At 42.1% G+C, this 15,893-nt stretch overlaps 2 protein-coding genes across 4 annotated transcripts in view; one reads left to right on the top strand and one right to left on the bottom strand.

Moving 5' to 3' along the window:
• The window catches only part of Slc3a1 (solute carrier family 3 member 1), a 48,135-nt gene extending 33,261 nt beyond the window's left edge, over positions 1-14,874 (top strand). The window contains exons 8-10 of the mRNA XM_004660193.2: positions 1,064-1,231; positions 3,456-3,572; positions 14,258-14,874. Of these exons, the coding sequence (XP_004660250.2) occupies positions 1,064-1,231; positions 3,456-3,572; positions 14,258-14,701 (729 nt within the window). The 3' untranslated portion in view covers positions 14,702-14,874. The remainder of the gene's footprint in view (positions 1-1,063; positions 1,232-3,455; positions 3,573-14,257) is intronic.
• The window catches only part of Prepl (prolyl endopeptidase like), a 34,547-nt gene continuing 31,081 nt past the window's right edge, over positions 12,428-15,893 (bottom strand). For all 3 annotated transcript variants that reach the window (XM_045137262.1, XM_004660135.3, XM_045137263.1), the window contains one exon: positions 12,428-15,651. In XM_045137262.1, coding sequence (XP_044993197.1) covers positions 15,562-15,651 — 90 coding nt within the window. In that variant the 3' untranslated portion in view covers positions 12,428-15,561. The remainder of the gene's footprint in view (positions 15,652-15,893) is intronic.

Genomic DNA, 15,893 nt, shown 5'->3' with positions numbered 1-15,893 from the left:
TCCAGAGGCATGCACCACCTTGTGCATCTGGCTTATGTGGGACCTGGGGAATTGAACCTGGGTCCTTTGACTTTGTAGGCAAATGCCTTAACCGCTAAACCATCCCTCCAGCCCCAGTGTTTCCTTTTTTTTTTTTTGGCTGTTGGAATCACCAAACCATTCTCCACTAACTCCCCCATTTTATATTCTCAACAGCACTGAATTTTTCTACAGCCCCTCCAAAATTTATTATCTTAAAAAATTATTCATTCATGATTATATATATATATATATATATATATATATATATATATATATATACACACACACACATATATATATATATATATACACACACACACACACACATATATATATATATATATATTATACCCATAATAGTAGAATAGTTTTGAAGGATGTAGAAATCTTGGTGGACTATTTTTCCTTTTTCTTCTTTTACTGTTTTGAGATAATCCCATTGCCTTGTAGTCTCCATGGTTTCAGAAGAGATGTCATCTGTTAATCTTATTGAGGATTGCTTGTACATGATATACTTTCTTTTCCTGTAATTTATTATTTCTTTTGAGGTTGATTAATCTAAAGTGGGAGGCTTTTTTTGTTTTCTCGAGTCCACAGAAGTTCTTAGATCTTCATAATTGTTTTTTCACCAAATTTGGGAAAATTTTGGTTTTTATTAATATTTTATTAAATAATCAATTTATTTATTTATTTGTGAGAGGGAAAGAGGAAGATAGAATGGGTGTGAGAGGGCCTCTAGCCTCTGCAAATAAACTCCAGATTCATGGGCCACTTTGTACATCTGGGGAATTCAACCTTGGTCCTTGGATTTTGCAGGCAAGTACCTTAATAGCTAAGCCATCTCTCTAGCCACCCCCAAAGTATTTTTATTGATTTGGGAGAGACACAGAGGGAGAGAAATAGAGATCCTCCTACCTCTGCCACCCAAATGCTGGGATTAAAGGCGTGAGCCACCAGGCCCAGCTTTGGAACTTTCTATTTGAAACAGGGAAAATCTTTCCTAAACCTGTGTGTTGTGTTCTTAAAAACATCTGCCTTTCAGACTGGAGGACCAGACACCAGCCGGCTAACTTCTCGCCTGGGAAACCAGTACGTCAATGCCATGAACATGCTGATTTTTACGCTCCCAGGAACTCCCATAACTTATTATGGAGAAGAAATAGGAATGGGAAATATTTTAGTTACAAATTCCAATGAAAGCTACAATACTGTAAGTTTAAATATACTTTGACCATATATCACAATTGTAAGAACCAGTAGTTTTTTTTTTTTTTAAACCAGAGAATTTACTATTTCTATTTCATTGCTGAAGATCATAGTTACTGTTTTTCTTATTCTTGGCAGTAAGAACTATCAGTCTCCTTGGTGGTTGAGGAACTTATTAAAAATGCCACTGTCTGCAGGTGCATACCTTTAATCCCAGCACTTGGGAGGCAGAGGTAGGAGGATTGCTGTGAGTTCAAGGCCACCCTGAGACTCCATAGTGAATTCTAGGTCAGCCTGGGCTAGAGTGAGACCCTACCTCAAAAAACAAAAACAAACAAACAAACAAAAAAAGCCACTGTCTAAGGCTGGAGAGGTGCTTTAGTGGTTACGGCGCTTGCCTGCGAAGCCTAAGGACTCATGCTTGACTTTCCAGGTTCCACGTAAGCCAGATGTAAAGTGATGCAAGTGTGCACAGTTGCCCATGTGTACAAGGGGACACACACATCTGGAGTTCGATTGGAGTGGCTGGAGGCCCTGGCACATCAATCCTTTCACTCACATTATAAAAGAAAAAAAGTGGGCTGGAGAGATGGCTTAGTGGTTAAGCGTTTGCCTGTGAAGCCTAAGGATCCCGGTTCGAGGTTCGATTCCCCAGGACCTACGTTAGCCAGATGCACAAGGGGGCACATGCGTCTGGAGTTCGTTTGCAGTGGCTGGAGGCCCTGGCACGCCCATTCTCTCCCTTTTTATGTCTGTTGCTCTCAAATAAATAAATAAAAACAAACAAACAAACAAAAGGCACTGAGCCACAGAGCCAAGACCTCTACATGTTATAGGATGTTTATCAGCTGATGTTTAGGCACACTAAAATCTGGAAACCAATGCTTTAGTTTGGAGGATCACTCCTTGCCTTCTACCTGAATCATGGAGAGTTGGGATTTGACCCTTTAGATCTCAGGTGACCACAGCGCAAAGATTCCTCCTCCTGTGTAATGCCGTGCATAGCCTCCGAGTTGAGTGGCTTTTGTTTTTCTTTGTGGCCGTGGCTCTCAAGATGGAGCTATTGAGCCCACAGCTGGTGTGAAGCTTTAGTTTGTCCGGCTGGCTTTCACCTGTCTTACACGCAGTTTCTGTGATGCTTGGTTCAGATACAACTTCCTACCAGCAGCTCACACTCCATGGACTCTCATCTGCAGTAATCAAGGACGATAAGGAATGGGAACAGAGCTGAGACTTTCAGCCTCGGTTGTACCTTAGTCTTCTTGAATCCCCCAACAGTAGGTATGAAAGTGCGGTAGCATGAATTGCTAGTAGTGCATTTTGAAATCCTGCATTAGCTGGGTATGGTGGCACATGCCTTTAATCCCAGCACATGGGAGAGGTAGGAGGATTGCTGTAAGTTTGAGGCTACCCTGAGACTACGTAGTGAATTCCAGGACAGCCTGAGCTAGAGTGAGACTACACCTCGAACCCCCTCCTCTAAAAAAGAAAAAGAAAAAAAAAAAAACCCAAAAGTGGGAACAAATCTGAAATCCTACATTAATCACATCTTGGAAAAAAGCAGCCAATTTCAAACATGTTAAACTGCAGTTAGAATAGTTTATTCCAATTTAGGAATTTATTAGCTAGTTTTCAATGAAAAGTATGAGGTTGGTTTATATAAATATGTTGAAGCTTTTCATCATGAATGTTAAGGAATCTAAATATTAGCTAAGAATGACAGGAATAATTGTAAAGTTAACCAGGAAGAGACAAAAAATACTTAAAAAAAATTTATTTGAGAGAGACAGAGAAAGAGGGAGGGGGAGAAAGAGAGATAGAGAGGGAGAGATAGAGGATGAGAATGGGCATGCTAGGGTCTCCAGCCACTGCAAATGAACTCCAGATGCATGTGCCACCTTGTGCATCTCGCTTACATGGGTCTTGGGGAATTGAGCCTCGAACCAGGTTGTTAGGCTTCACAGGCAAGTGCTCAACTGCTAAATCTCTCTCCAGCCCCTTTTTTGATTTTTTGAGGTAGGGTCTCACTGTAGCCCAGGCTGATCTGGAATTCACTGTGAAGTCTCAGGGTGGCCTCGAACTCACAGCGATCTTCCCACTTCTGCCTCCCGAGTGCTGGGATCAAAGGCGTGCGCCACCGGCTCCTCCTCCTCCTTCTTCTTTTTTTAAAAAAAATATGTATCTTTTAATTACCTGACCATTGTTTCCTTTTTGGTTCTGTGACATAGAATACCCTTGCCTCAAAGTCACCAATGCAGTGGGACAACAGTTCAAATGCCGGGTTTTCTGAAAGCAACTACACCTGGCTACCCACCAATTCTGATTACCACACAGTGAATGTGAATGTAAGTAACAACCAAAATTTTCTGTTGATTCTAGAAACATGGAATGAGTTTCCATATTGATTATACTTACCTTGAGTGTATCTGAGACTTGAACTGATACTCATTTTTGCCATTTTCCAATTTGTAAGGAGTTTGTAAATCAGTTCTCCTTGTGTGTGAAAACATGAAGTGTGTGTGCCACAGGAACGTAAGTGTACCCCAGGAAGAATCATTCCCAAGATACAGCTCTTCACTAGAATGTTCCCGAGACCTCTGAGCTATGAAGGGAATTCTGTGCAAGTCTGATCAGCAAGTCAAGAGGCAGCAAGTTAGGTGGGAGAGATGGCAGAAAGACCCATCAGCGTGGCTTTGAGAGCAGGACTGTTCACCTGTTAAAAACTGAAGATCCAAGTGGTCCCTCAAGTGGCGATGAAAAGGCACACCCTGTGCTTTTAGACTATACTCCTCCCATCTAGATCTTTTTGTAAAATATTTTTATTTATTTATTTGAGAGAGAGAGAGAAGATGGGAATGCAGGGGCCTCCAGCCACTGTAAACGCCAGACAGATGTGCCACTCTGTGCATCTGGCTTATGTGGGTCCTGCAGAACTGAACCTGGGTCCTTTGGGTTTGTAGGCAAGCACCTTAACCGCTAAGCCATCTCTCCAGGCCCTCCCTAGCTCTTATAGGGATTATGTGCTAGTGAAACTTTACCAGAACTCAAATCTAAACCAATATAGTGGAAAATAAATTATTGGCAACCTATGAGGATACCTAAAATCTACAGCACCCTCTCATCCACTGTTTAAGAGATCTGAAGAAACTCTGATTTACTCTGCTATAGATAGAACATCACACAACCCTTGCCCACAAATCCTCACACGGAACATGACTGGGGGTTCCTGGGTAATATAAACTTGGGTATTCTATCTTTGTAGGTCTTTACAGTATAAAGTACACATTTTCTATTTATATTTTAATTTTTTAAAATTTATTTGTACTTATTTTGAGAGCGATAGAAAGAAAGAGGGAGAGAGAGAGAGAGAGAGAGAGAGAGAGAGAGAGAGAGAGAAATGGGCACTCCAGGGCCTCCAGCCACTGCAAATGAACTCCAGACACGTTTGCCCCCTTGTGCATCTGGCTAACATAGGTCCTGGAGAATCGAGCTTTGAACCAGGGTCCTCAGGCTTCACAGGCAAGCACTTAACCGCTAAGCCATCTCTCCAGCCTTCTACTTGTATTTTAGATTAAATGTCTCTTGACTTTTATTATATCCCAACACTTTCATAAACCAATCAGTGTCCAATTATGACATAAGAGGCATACCACTAAAAATTGAAAATACAAATATAAATTAAAACAATTAAAAAAAATAGCTTCAGCCTAAGGACCCTGGTTCAAGGTTCAATTCCCCAGGACCCAAGTTAGCCAGAAGCACAAGGGGGCGCACGCGTCTGGAGTTCGTTTGCAGTGGCCGGAGGCCTTGGAGCGCCCTTTCTCTCACTCTCTCTAAACTGCCTCTTTCTCTGTATGTCACTCTCAAATAAATAAACAAAAAAATTAAAGAAATAGCTTAGCACGCATCTGGAGTTTGATTATAGTGGCTGGAGGCCCTGGTGCACTAATTCTCTCTCCCTCTCTGTCTCTCATAAAAAAAAAAAAAGAAGAATGTTACTGACAGAGAAGAATGTAAGCATTTAAGTAAAGTTAATGTTACAGATAACAAGACCATGGAAACCGGAATGTAAAATACACAGGAGAAAAACAGCTGTGTCAGACACACGTAAGAGCACGTGGGAATTCCCTACGCTGCTCCAAGTGGCCACCATGGCCTGTTTGGTGATCACCTGCACATTAGACAGAGTAGAACAAAACATGGCGTCCAAATGCTACAAGGTCAGCAGAAGAAAAGACAATCACCAATCAAGCAAAACAGGCCCAGGAAAGAGGCATTTCTAGTGCTTTCTCCCTTCCCCGTGGAGGGCTCTCAGAGCCAAGAGCTTTTACTGCTCAGCTGACAAGGGTGGTAAGAAGGGCCCCCAGCTCGTGTGATCATTCTCAGTAGGAAAAGACACACCAAGACCTTTCCCCATATTGGCCTCTCATATCCATGAGAGGCAGGCCAGTGAAGATGGGCAAAGGGGAAGATGAACACACAAGTGCCACGGATCAGCATGACTCACACTGCCCTTGACAGGTGCTTTTCCTGACAGAATGCTGTATGAAGCACAGACTGCAGCAAACTTAAGACATCAATATAAGTAACAATATCTTCAGTGGGTTATTTTACAAAGCTTTTTTTTTTGTGTGTGGGGGGGTAGTTTTGAGGTAGGGTCTTGCTCTAGCCCAGGCTGACCTGGAATTTACTACGTAGTCTCAGGGTGGCCTAGACCTCATGGTGATCCTCCTGCGTATGCTGGGATCAAAGGTCTGTGCCACCACGCCTGGCTTACACAGCCTTTTGATACTCTTTAAGGAAGTGACATCTTCAAAATGTGAGATATTATCAGAATAAATAATGAAGAAGTGTTAATTATTGTGCTGAAAAGTAAATAGTTCCAAGGGTCTGTCCCAAAATGTACTGGAGAAAAAGAGGGAAAAGAAGTTAACAGCACAGGAAAAAAAATTTTAGTAGGTGGAGAATAGACCCAGAAAAATTTAACATAGGGCTAAAATAGATTTCTAGAAGAGACCAGAGACTGGGAGGAAACAATCAAAAGAAATAAGACATATAATAACCTATAGATATAGGGAGACTTTTCTACTTCTAGAATGGGAAGAACAAAGGAACATAAAACACTCATTGTGGCTGGAGAGATGGCTTAGTGGTTAGGGCGCTGGCCTGCAAAGCCTAAGGACCCAGGTTCAATTCCCCAGAACCCACACAAGCCAGATGCACATGGTAGTACATGTGTCTGGAGTCCATTTTCAGTGGCTAGAGGCCCCGGCACACCCATTTTCTCTCTCTTCCTCTAATAAATAATTAAAAATAAAATATTTAAAAACAAACAAACAAACGAACACTCATAAAGAGACCTGAATATATATTGCCCGAGTGAAAGATTCAGAGGTGGAGTGGCATCATGCATCTGACCTGGATACTACAACCTAGGACTTTATTTTCCAAGTTATAACAGGATCTTTTATTTTGTTTATTTTTATTTATTTATTTGAGAGTGACAAAGGGAGGGAGGGAGGGAGGAAGGGAGAGAGAGTGAGAGAGTGAGAGAGTGAGAGAGTGAGAGAGAGAGTGAGAGAGAGAGAGAGAGAGAGAGAGAGAGAGAGAGAGAGAGAGAATGGGCATACCAGGGCCTCCAGCCTCTGCAAACGAACTCCAGACGCGTGCGCCCCCTTGTGCATCTGGCTAACGTGGGACCTGGGGAATCGAGCCTCGAACCGGGGTCCTTAGGCTTCACAGGCAAGCGCTTAACCGCTAAGCCATCTCCCCAGCCCTACAATGGAATCTTAAATCTAAACTTAAGGTCCTGTATGCATGCACACTAGCATTTACTAGTAAGACCAGGGCTGGGGCAGGGTGTGCCTTGGTAAGAGAGGAGCTCGAGGTCTGAGCTGCCTCACAGACTTGACTACCACGGCTGGTGAGCAGAAGTAAAGGTTCAGTTCCTGCGTCACATTGATACTCTTGAGTCCTCCGCAGCTGGTGGCTACCTGTTGCGCCCCTCCCGCCAGCAGGAAGAACAACAACAACAGGATTCTTCTCAAGCACACTTTATTGGGAGCTCCAGACTGAAAGAGAGAAGGACCCTGACCCTACAGAGCCCCAAGCTTATATACTAGTGGTCAGATGATTGTGCAGTGTCGTCTGATTGGCTTAAGTCTCATCAGCTGACTATGCATCACCCAATCGGGATAGGTGAGCAGCCATGTTAGGATAACATCATGTGCTCATGCACAGACAATTAGGATACAAAAGCAGTAAACAAGCTGACACAGCAAAGCCTGATAAAGCCAGCAAGGCTTCCCACAGTAGTTGACACAGCAAAGCCTGATAAAGCCAGCATGGCTTCCCACAGTTCCCCCTTATAAAATTGTTTTGAACCTCAGGATACCCGATCCAGGACCGGCCCTCATGATGGCCAGTCCGATCAAGGGTAGAGCCCAAGACCAAAAGCCTGCTTCAGCACCTTCCCGAGTGCAATGGAAAAATCCCTTCAGGGTGCAAAGGCTGCTCATGCAGGAATGTAAGCCTTCCAAGGTGCAATGACAACAAGGTCACTTGGTGTGCAAAGGCCTTACAGTAAGCAGGGTGGAACTAACCATTTTGCAGGCTTGCCAGCCACACTTGTGGAGATGCTCCTTGATCCAAAGCTATAAGTGCCTGAACAATCTTTATGTTATCCTGGTGACGTTGTCGTCTGATTCGACAGATAAGCCAGAGACAGAACACCATACCACACAAAAGGGCTGCTCCGAACATAGCCACCCCCACCCATTCCTTAAAGAAAGAAAATGCAGAAGATAACCAAGAAGTAAAATCTCCCAAAGAGATTGGCTCCAAATGAGTTCCATTCAGCTGTACAATCTGGAACAGTAACTTCCGAGATAGCTGCTCTCCTTCACGCGTCCAGTTTCCTGCCAAAAATTCAGCTAGTTTGCGACTCTGATTAAAAGAAGCAGTAAAATTAAATTGTAAAGGAGTAATACACAAATGTTGATACTGAGACACACATCCAAGTTGTATTATTTTATATAATTCCTCTACTTGATTTTGCACCAAATCTACTCTTTGATTGACTAGATGAATACCAGCAAGAAGGTGTGTATTAATTGCTTCTTGTGTTTCTAATGCTGTAGAAGTCTTTTCTACTATATTATTAACAACTTCCACAGTTTGGGCCTGAGATGTCATGGCAATAGCAGCAGTAGTTGCTGCTGCAGCTGAAATGACGATGGCGGAAATGATTGCTGCAGTAATACCAAAATCTCTTTTATGACGAATAAGTCCTACTAAAGGAAAGGTATTTGGATTCGCCTCTACTGGAATGGGGACAAAAGTAGGTAATTTTACTATTAAAGCTAGATTAACTCTAGCATTCCAGCACTCTGCAAGCCAACATGTGATATTTTTACAATCTATCAAAGAGATGTTAGTGCTAACATTTGTTGTCAGAAAAAAGAATGGAGCTTGTACACAAATTGAGGCTGGATTAAAGCTACTATTAATCCATTGGTGATTTTTATTTATGTCTTTAATATAAATTTTATCATTTATATTAACTCTAACTGCTGAAACATTCCATAATGCATGTTTAGTTCCCAATAATCTTGCTAAAGCTGACACATCTGCCATTGCACCGGCCTCATTGGACAGAAGCCATTTATACCAGGGCCAACCAGCACTATTACTAAGAGTATCATCTCCTTTACTTTTAAATTGGTAACGCCTTAATGGAGGGGTCATTTGAAATCCCTGTAAGATCTGTTTCTGGATTTTATCTGAACTCTGACATGGAGTAAAAATCGGAGGAAATGCATAATTAGGTTCACACCAGGGAGCACCTTTTACATTACTAGCATATATCTTAAGATTGGGCTGTCTAGAAGGGACAGTCACTTCATTCTGTATCAATAATGTGGTAATATTAACATTTGTAACATTACCTCCCTCTCCTGACCCATTTTGTTTTTTCTTAGTAATCTGAGTTAAAGTTGCAAGTATTATACTCATATCAACTTTAGACTTTTCTAATGGGTCCTGCCAAGCACTAAGATTTTGTTTTTGTAATACAATACATGGGGGAGCTAGGTTCTTATTACCCTGGAAAAAACACAAAGTGCCATTCAGATGAAAAGAAGTTTGATTATAAATTGTTGGTGTTTGCATAGGATCCCTGATGCAAGGCATTTCCCCTTGGCAAGATGTGGAAAATAGAGTAGGTAAGACACTAGAATATGAATGAACTGGCATAGGGACAGGCCATGTTCTGGCCACAGCCCAAAACTGCATCTTAATTCCCTTTATCATCATCGGCAGGAACAGGCTCAGGATCATCAGTAGTAATACGGAGGTTGTCATTCCTTGTTGTCTCATGACGCACGATTCGAGTCAACCGCTCTGGCACCCAGATAGGATCAGCTTGGCCCTGTGGAAAAACACAAACAGCTCCCCTGGATCTGGCTATAACTGGATCCGGGCCTTTCCAGACATTTTCAAGTACATCCTTATATCCTATAGCTTTATGATATCTATTATTGGTATTAGGATCCTCAAAGACTGGATAAGCACTAGCCAGCTTTTTCCAAGTATCTGGTTTTATCAGACTACATCCGGACGAAGGACGTGCCCCAAACGGAAGTCGGCCATCTTGTTGTTTACACCTTTTACTCATAGAAGCATAAGCTGGAGGAGAAGCAAAGACGCCATCTTGTCTGGGTCTAGAACACTCCCGACCACATTCAGTCTCTACTTCCTCAAAATCCTGTTCTTCCTCTGGAGTTAATTCTTCTCCCTCAGATTCACTAGAACTTTCTATATATAAATTTGCAAGTTCCATTAAATCTGGATATAACTTAGGACCTGAATTTGGCCCTTCCTTTTGTGATTCATTTTTATTCTGTGCACTTTTATTCTGTTCTATTTGAAACCTAGGTTCTCCTTTTATTTTAACCTTTTTTTGTTTTCCCCTTTTACTTTTTTCAGACTCTGACATACTATCTTGATGATGTGCTAATATGCGTTGACCTTTCCTGATCACTTCTTCACAATGTTTGTCCTCCAAACAGGATCGCACCAAACGCCATAAGGGCTGTGTACCTGCGCGCAACTTTCGCGTTTCTGACTCACGGTCAATGTCTCTGCCTAATTTATCCCAGCAGGTCAAATTTAAACCTCCAGTCAGCTCAAACCAAGGCGCTATCATAGCCACTTCTTCCAAAAACCCTTTAAGAGTTTTATCTGAAATCTTAAGTCTACGTTGTGTTAGTACTTCCTGAAGTGGCTCCAAAAAGGTGGAGTGGTGTTGTCCCATTTTGCAACCTTATGTATGTTACTTAGAGATCAGTTACAGGCCAAAACTTATCATATAGCACCAGGGGAACTTACCGGTACCGCCGCTCCGTGTGTTGAGTTCTGAATCCTCCCTCGGAAGTATCCTCAGGGGTCCTCTCAATTGGCCGTTTGTTGACAAGTTCCCGGGTTTCGGCACCACTTGTTGCGCCCCTCCCGCCAGCAGGAAGAACAACAACAACAGGATTCTTCTCAAGCACACTTTATTGGGAGCTCCAGACTGAAAGAGAGAAGGACCCTGACCCTACAGAGCCCCAAGCTTATATACTAGTGGTCAGATGATTGTGCAGTGTCGTCTGATTGGCTTAAGTCTCATCAGCTGACTATGCATCACCCAATCGGGATAGGTGAGCAGCCATGTTAGGATAACATCATGTGCTCATGCACAGACAATTAGGATACAAAAGCAGTAAACAAGCTGACACAGCAAAGCCTGATAAAGCCAGCAAGGCTTCCCACAGTAGTTGACACAGCAAAGCCTGATAAAGCCAGCATGGCTTCCCACAGCTACCATATTGGGTAAGAGAGAGAGAGGGTATTACTAGCACTGCAGAAAGTTCTATTGGACAGCACTGTTCATTTGAGAAAAATTCATTTTAAAATGGTCACTACAGTCTTTAAGTGTAACTCAGGAGTATAGACATAAATGCATGCTTTTACAAAAGGCTCTTAAAAAGGAAAAAAAAATCTCCAAATGGAATAAATATAAAACAAAATAAAGGGCTGGGGATGTAGCTCAGCTGGTAGAGTACTTGCCTACCATACATGAGGTTCTGGGTTCAATTCCCTAGACCCTTCCTCCCCCCCCCCAAAAAAAAAGATAATAAGGCTTTAGATTTATGCTGCAATGTGGTATCCACAAATACAAATGGGTTAAGTTTACATTTTAAAAGATAAAAATATTCAGATTAGATAGACAAAAATCCTAATATGAGACATAGCTAAAACACAAATAACATACAGTAGGAAAATAGTAACAGAAAGCAAGCTTGTAACTTAGCTATCTAAAGAACGCATACAGTCTCTGAAGTGGTAGTTTTCTTCCTACACCTACATGCAAAATGATAAACAGGCAAGGACCTTGACTGTAATATTAAATGTTTTTAAAATTTATTTGCAACAGAGAGAGAGAGAGAGAGGGACAGACAGAGAATGTGAATGGGTATGCCAGGGCCTCCAGCCACTGCAAACAAACTCCAGATGCGTGCGCATTTTGTGTATCTGGCTATACATGGATATTGGGGAATTGAACCCAGGTCATTAGGCTTTGCAGTCAAGTGCCTTGATCACTGAGCAATCTCTCTTTGTGTTTTTTTTTTTTTTTCAAGATAGGGCCTCTAGATGACTCAGGCAGACCTGGAATTCACTCTGCAGTCTCAGGGTGGCCTCGAACTCACAGCGATCCTCCTACCTCTGCCTCCCGAGTGCTGGGAGTAAAGGAATGTGCCACCATGCCCAGTTTCTAACATTGTTTTTTAATAAACAATTCAGAAAATTTGTTTTTTTTTTATTGAATAGAAAACCAATTCATTCAGTTATGGACTTAGTGCTCCTATACAGAAGGAATGACTGCAGTGAGGAGTCTATTTTTATTAAATAATAAAAAAGTACAGAATGGTTATATGGTACCATTCAGGCAAAAAAAAAAAAGCCCATTTTTGCAGTGGCAGGTAATTATCATTTCATATGACACCTAAACATGAAAGAACCAAACAGGAATAGTGTCTTCTCTGTCTCTGGAAGAGCAACTGAGAATGGGTGGAGAAAACCTCTTACTGTATCTGCTCTTCTTTAGTTGAATTTTATATTCTGGGCATGCATTTCTAGTAAACAAATAAGTCACACAAAGCAGGCTTGGAAATATTTAATAGCAGACAAAATAGAATTCAATATGAAAAGCAGTATATGAGAGAAAGGCAATTTTCAAAAGTTGAAAAGAATTAACAGTCCACTAAAAACCATGATTTTTTTTTTTTTTTGCATATAACAGTAGCTTCAAAATATATAAAACAGGTTCTTGAGAAATGCAAAGAGAAACTGAGAGAGAGTCACAATTACAGGGATAGATTTCAAATTCAGGGACATACGAAGAACAGCTGACTGAGCACGTTTCACGTGAATGGCACAGAACTCCGATTCTCATGCACCATCTAAAACCACAGAAAATGAGAGCGGACTCTGACAGGCCATGCACATGAACCATCAATACTTCTGTACTTGATAGATGAGTGAACATTCTTAGACACCCATGAAATACTCGCCACGTACACGTTAGGCGTCCACCCCGAAGGACAATGACAGCCACAACGGTGGCAAGGACAGCGACCCTCCCAACCCTGCAGGAAACGTGGCCGGCAAAGGGTAATAAAATCAGTGTTTTGGTGTGGCAACAGCTCTCAGGAGAATTTGGCATTATGCATCAAATGTCCATAATCTTTGACACAGTAATTATCTTCCCAATCTATGCTACATATAGAAAATCTGAGAGGAAGGGAATAAAAATTTAGAAAATACTAGAAATGCAAATATTAAAAGAGAAAGGCCAAAAATGGAATAACCATTCAACAGAATATTATTTGCCGTTAAAACGAAATTTATGGAGACAGTATAACAGCAAAATGCTAGATAAGAATGACATTAAATTATTTTTTATATAGCTTTTAAATAAACTAAAATCTTTAATCAATAAACCTGACCAAAAGCAGCTTGTAGGGGGAAAGGGTTTATTTTGGCTTAGACTTGAGGGGAAGCTCCATGATGGCGGGGGGAGGGGAGAGGGGGAACAATGGCATGAGCAGAGGCTGGACGTCACCTTCTGGCCAGCATCAGGTGGACAACAGCAGCAGGAGTGTGTTAAGTGACACTGGCAAGCTCGGACTAATAAACTGTCAAGGTCCACCCCCAGTGACACAACTCTTCTATCAAGCCTCCACTTCCCACATTGCCACCAGCTGGGGACCTGGCCTTCAGAACGCATGAACTTACAGGGTACACCTACTTCAAACCTCTGTGTACCCTTCGTTTTCTTTTACATTTGGTTCCATCATTATCTATTCAAGAAATACATGTTTGCTGAGGTGACCGGATCTTTGCACCACAGTGACCTTCTCGTTAATTTACGAAAGAAAACAAGTAAGTCCACATTCGGATGGTCTCAGAGTCCATGTGCTCCGGAAGCTCTATTTTATCGTTTCTGTTCCAGGCATTTGGCAGTTACCAGATGGCACAGAGTGAAGTAAAATAGTCATGGACATCTGGGGTTCTTAAAGAGGAGTCACATTGGGTTTCTGCAGCAACTCTGAGGTGTACTGCGGTGACCCTCAGACAAGCCGAGGACTGTACTTGCCTATTTTTTTTTTTTTGAGGTAGGGTTTCACTCTAGCCCAGGCTGACCTGGAATTCACTATGTAGTCTCAGGGTGGCCTTGAACTTAGCGATCCTCCTACCTCTGCCTCCCAAGTGCTGGGATCAAAGACATGCACCGCCATGCCCAGCTTATCTTTTTTTTTTTTTTTAATATATTACTTGTATATACTTATTCATGCTTACAAATTAGCAGTTATTTTAATGGGAAAATGAAAGCAGGTTTTTCTGGGGAAAGAATTTATTAGATCCTTAAGAGATCTCTAAAAAATTATTAAAATCCAATTTTTATGTGAATATTTATTTAAAAAAACAGGTTCAAAAGATGGAGCCCAGTTCGGCTTTGAAATTCTATCAAGACTTAAGTAAACTTCATGCCAGTGAGCTGCTGCTCAGCAGGGGCTGGTTCTGCTTGCTGAGGAATGACAGCCACGCTGTAGCATACACGAGACAGATGGACGGCATAGACAGGGTCTTCATTGTGGTTCTGAATTTTGGAGAGTCGTCAATGCTGCTGAATCTCCAGGACATGATGGCAGGTCTTCCTACATGGCTGCCAGTAAGGCTGAGTACCAATCCTGCCTCCAAAGGCAGCAAAGTGGACACGCGTGGCGTTCCCCTGGAGCGGGGCGAGGGACTCATCTTGGAACATAACACCGACAGTCTCCCGCACCACCAAGCAGCTTTTAGAAACAAATGCTTTGTTTCCAACAGAGCTTGCTACTCCGGCGCACTGGACCTGTTGTACAGCCTGTGTTAGGGTCCTCTACCAAGAAGGCCCTGGCATTCACTACTACCTTAGTGTTATGTACAGACAGCATGCTGCTGAGTACATTTTGTGAATGGTCATTAATTCTTAGGCATTTTTGTAGTATGAATGTAACTGCTAATATTTGAAGGATTATAATAAAATGTCTAAAAAAAAAAACCTTGTTGCTTGTAGGAATTCCTAACTTTTTGGAGATAACATCACATCAATGAGCGGAACACCTTAGGACTCAAGCCAAGATTATTCCAAAAGTTGTAAAGCATCTGAAAGTGAAAACTATTTTTGTTTTTTGAGGTAGGGTCTTATTATAGCTTAACCTAGAACCCATTCTGTAGTCTCAGGCTGGCCTCAAACTCACAGTGATTCTCCTGCCTCTGCTTCCCGAATGCTGGGCTTAAAGGCGTGCGCTGCTGTGGCTGGCTGAGACTGTCGTACTTTTCATTCAAATACAGTCATGGAGATCGGGAGATGACTCACCGCACGCTGTCTAAAGGTACTCATCAGCACAGAGGAAGGACACTCATCTGTACACTGTTCACAGGACACCCGGCTCAACAACACAGAGGTGCTCTCACTGCAAGGGGCCAGTGTCCAGCTGCCTTTTGTCCTTCCAGGCCCCCTTCTTTGCGTCCTTCTAGGAGCACAAATGGGAACCATGTGCTCAGGCCAGGACTCCCGGTGTGTCACTGTGGAACACTACCAGCAGGTGGGATGAACGCTGAGCAACATGTAGATGGAGAAGCAGCTTTTAAAAAACAGGTAATAACTTAAAATCTCACTTCTGCTAACCTAACTGGAAATAGGACTGTAAAATATTTCAGCGCTTCCTGTTTCCAGGTGAACGCGGCCTTTCAGAATTTTAGGTATTTCTTAAGATCCTCGAAAACACTGGTGCTGTCCAGTCCGAGTTCCTCATACAGGAATTTAATTTGGGCTGTAATCTAAAAGAAACATATTTGAAAATTAGATAGAGGGACTTCAAAGTTCAACAATTAGATAGCGTTTTCAGTCTGTCTGTACCCATTTTGACCTACGAAATCAGCATGAAGTCGGCAATTTATGACAGGAGTCCTTTTATTTAGGTCAGAAGCGAAAGCTCTCCCACATTAAGAGTCAGTTACTTCAGCAACGCTCCCTTACTAAGAGTGAGCCTTTTATTTTGATGGACCATGCCATCCCTTCT

This window comes from Jaculus jaculus, chromosome 18 (genome assembly GCF_020740685.1).
Source record: "Jaculus jaculus isolate mJacJac1 chromosome 18, mJacJac1.mat.Y.cur, whole genome shotgun sequence".
In the NCBI taxonomy this organism is placed as follows: Eukaryota; Metazoa; Chordata; class Mammalia; order Rodentia; family Dipodidae; genus Jaculus; species Jaculus jaculus.
This window is presented reverse-complemented; position numbering and strand designations above follow the sequence as displayed.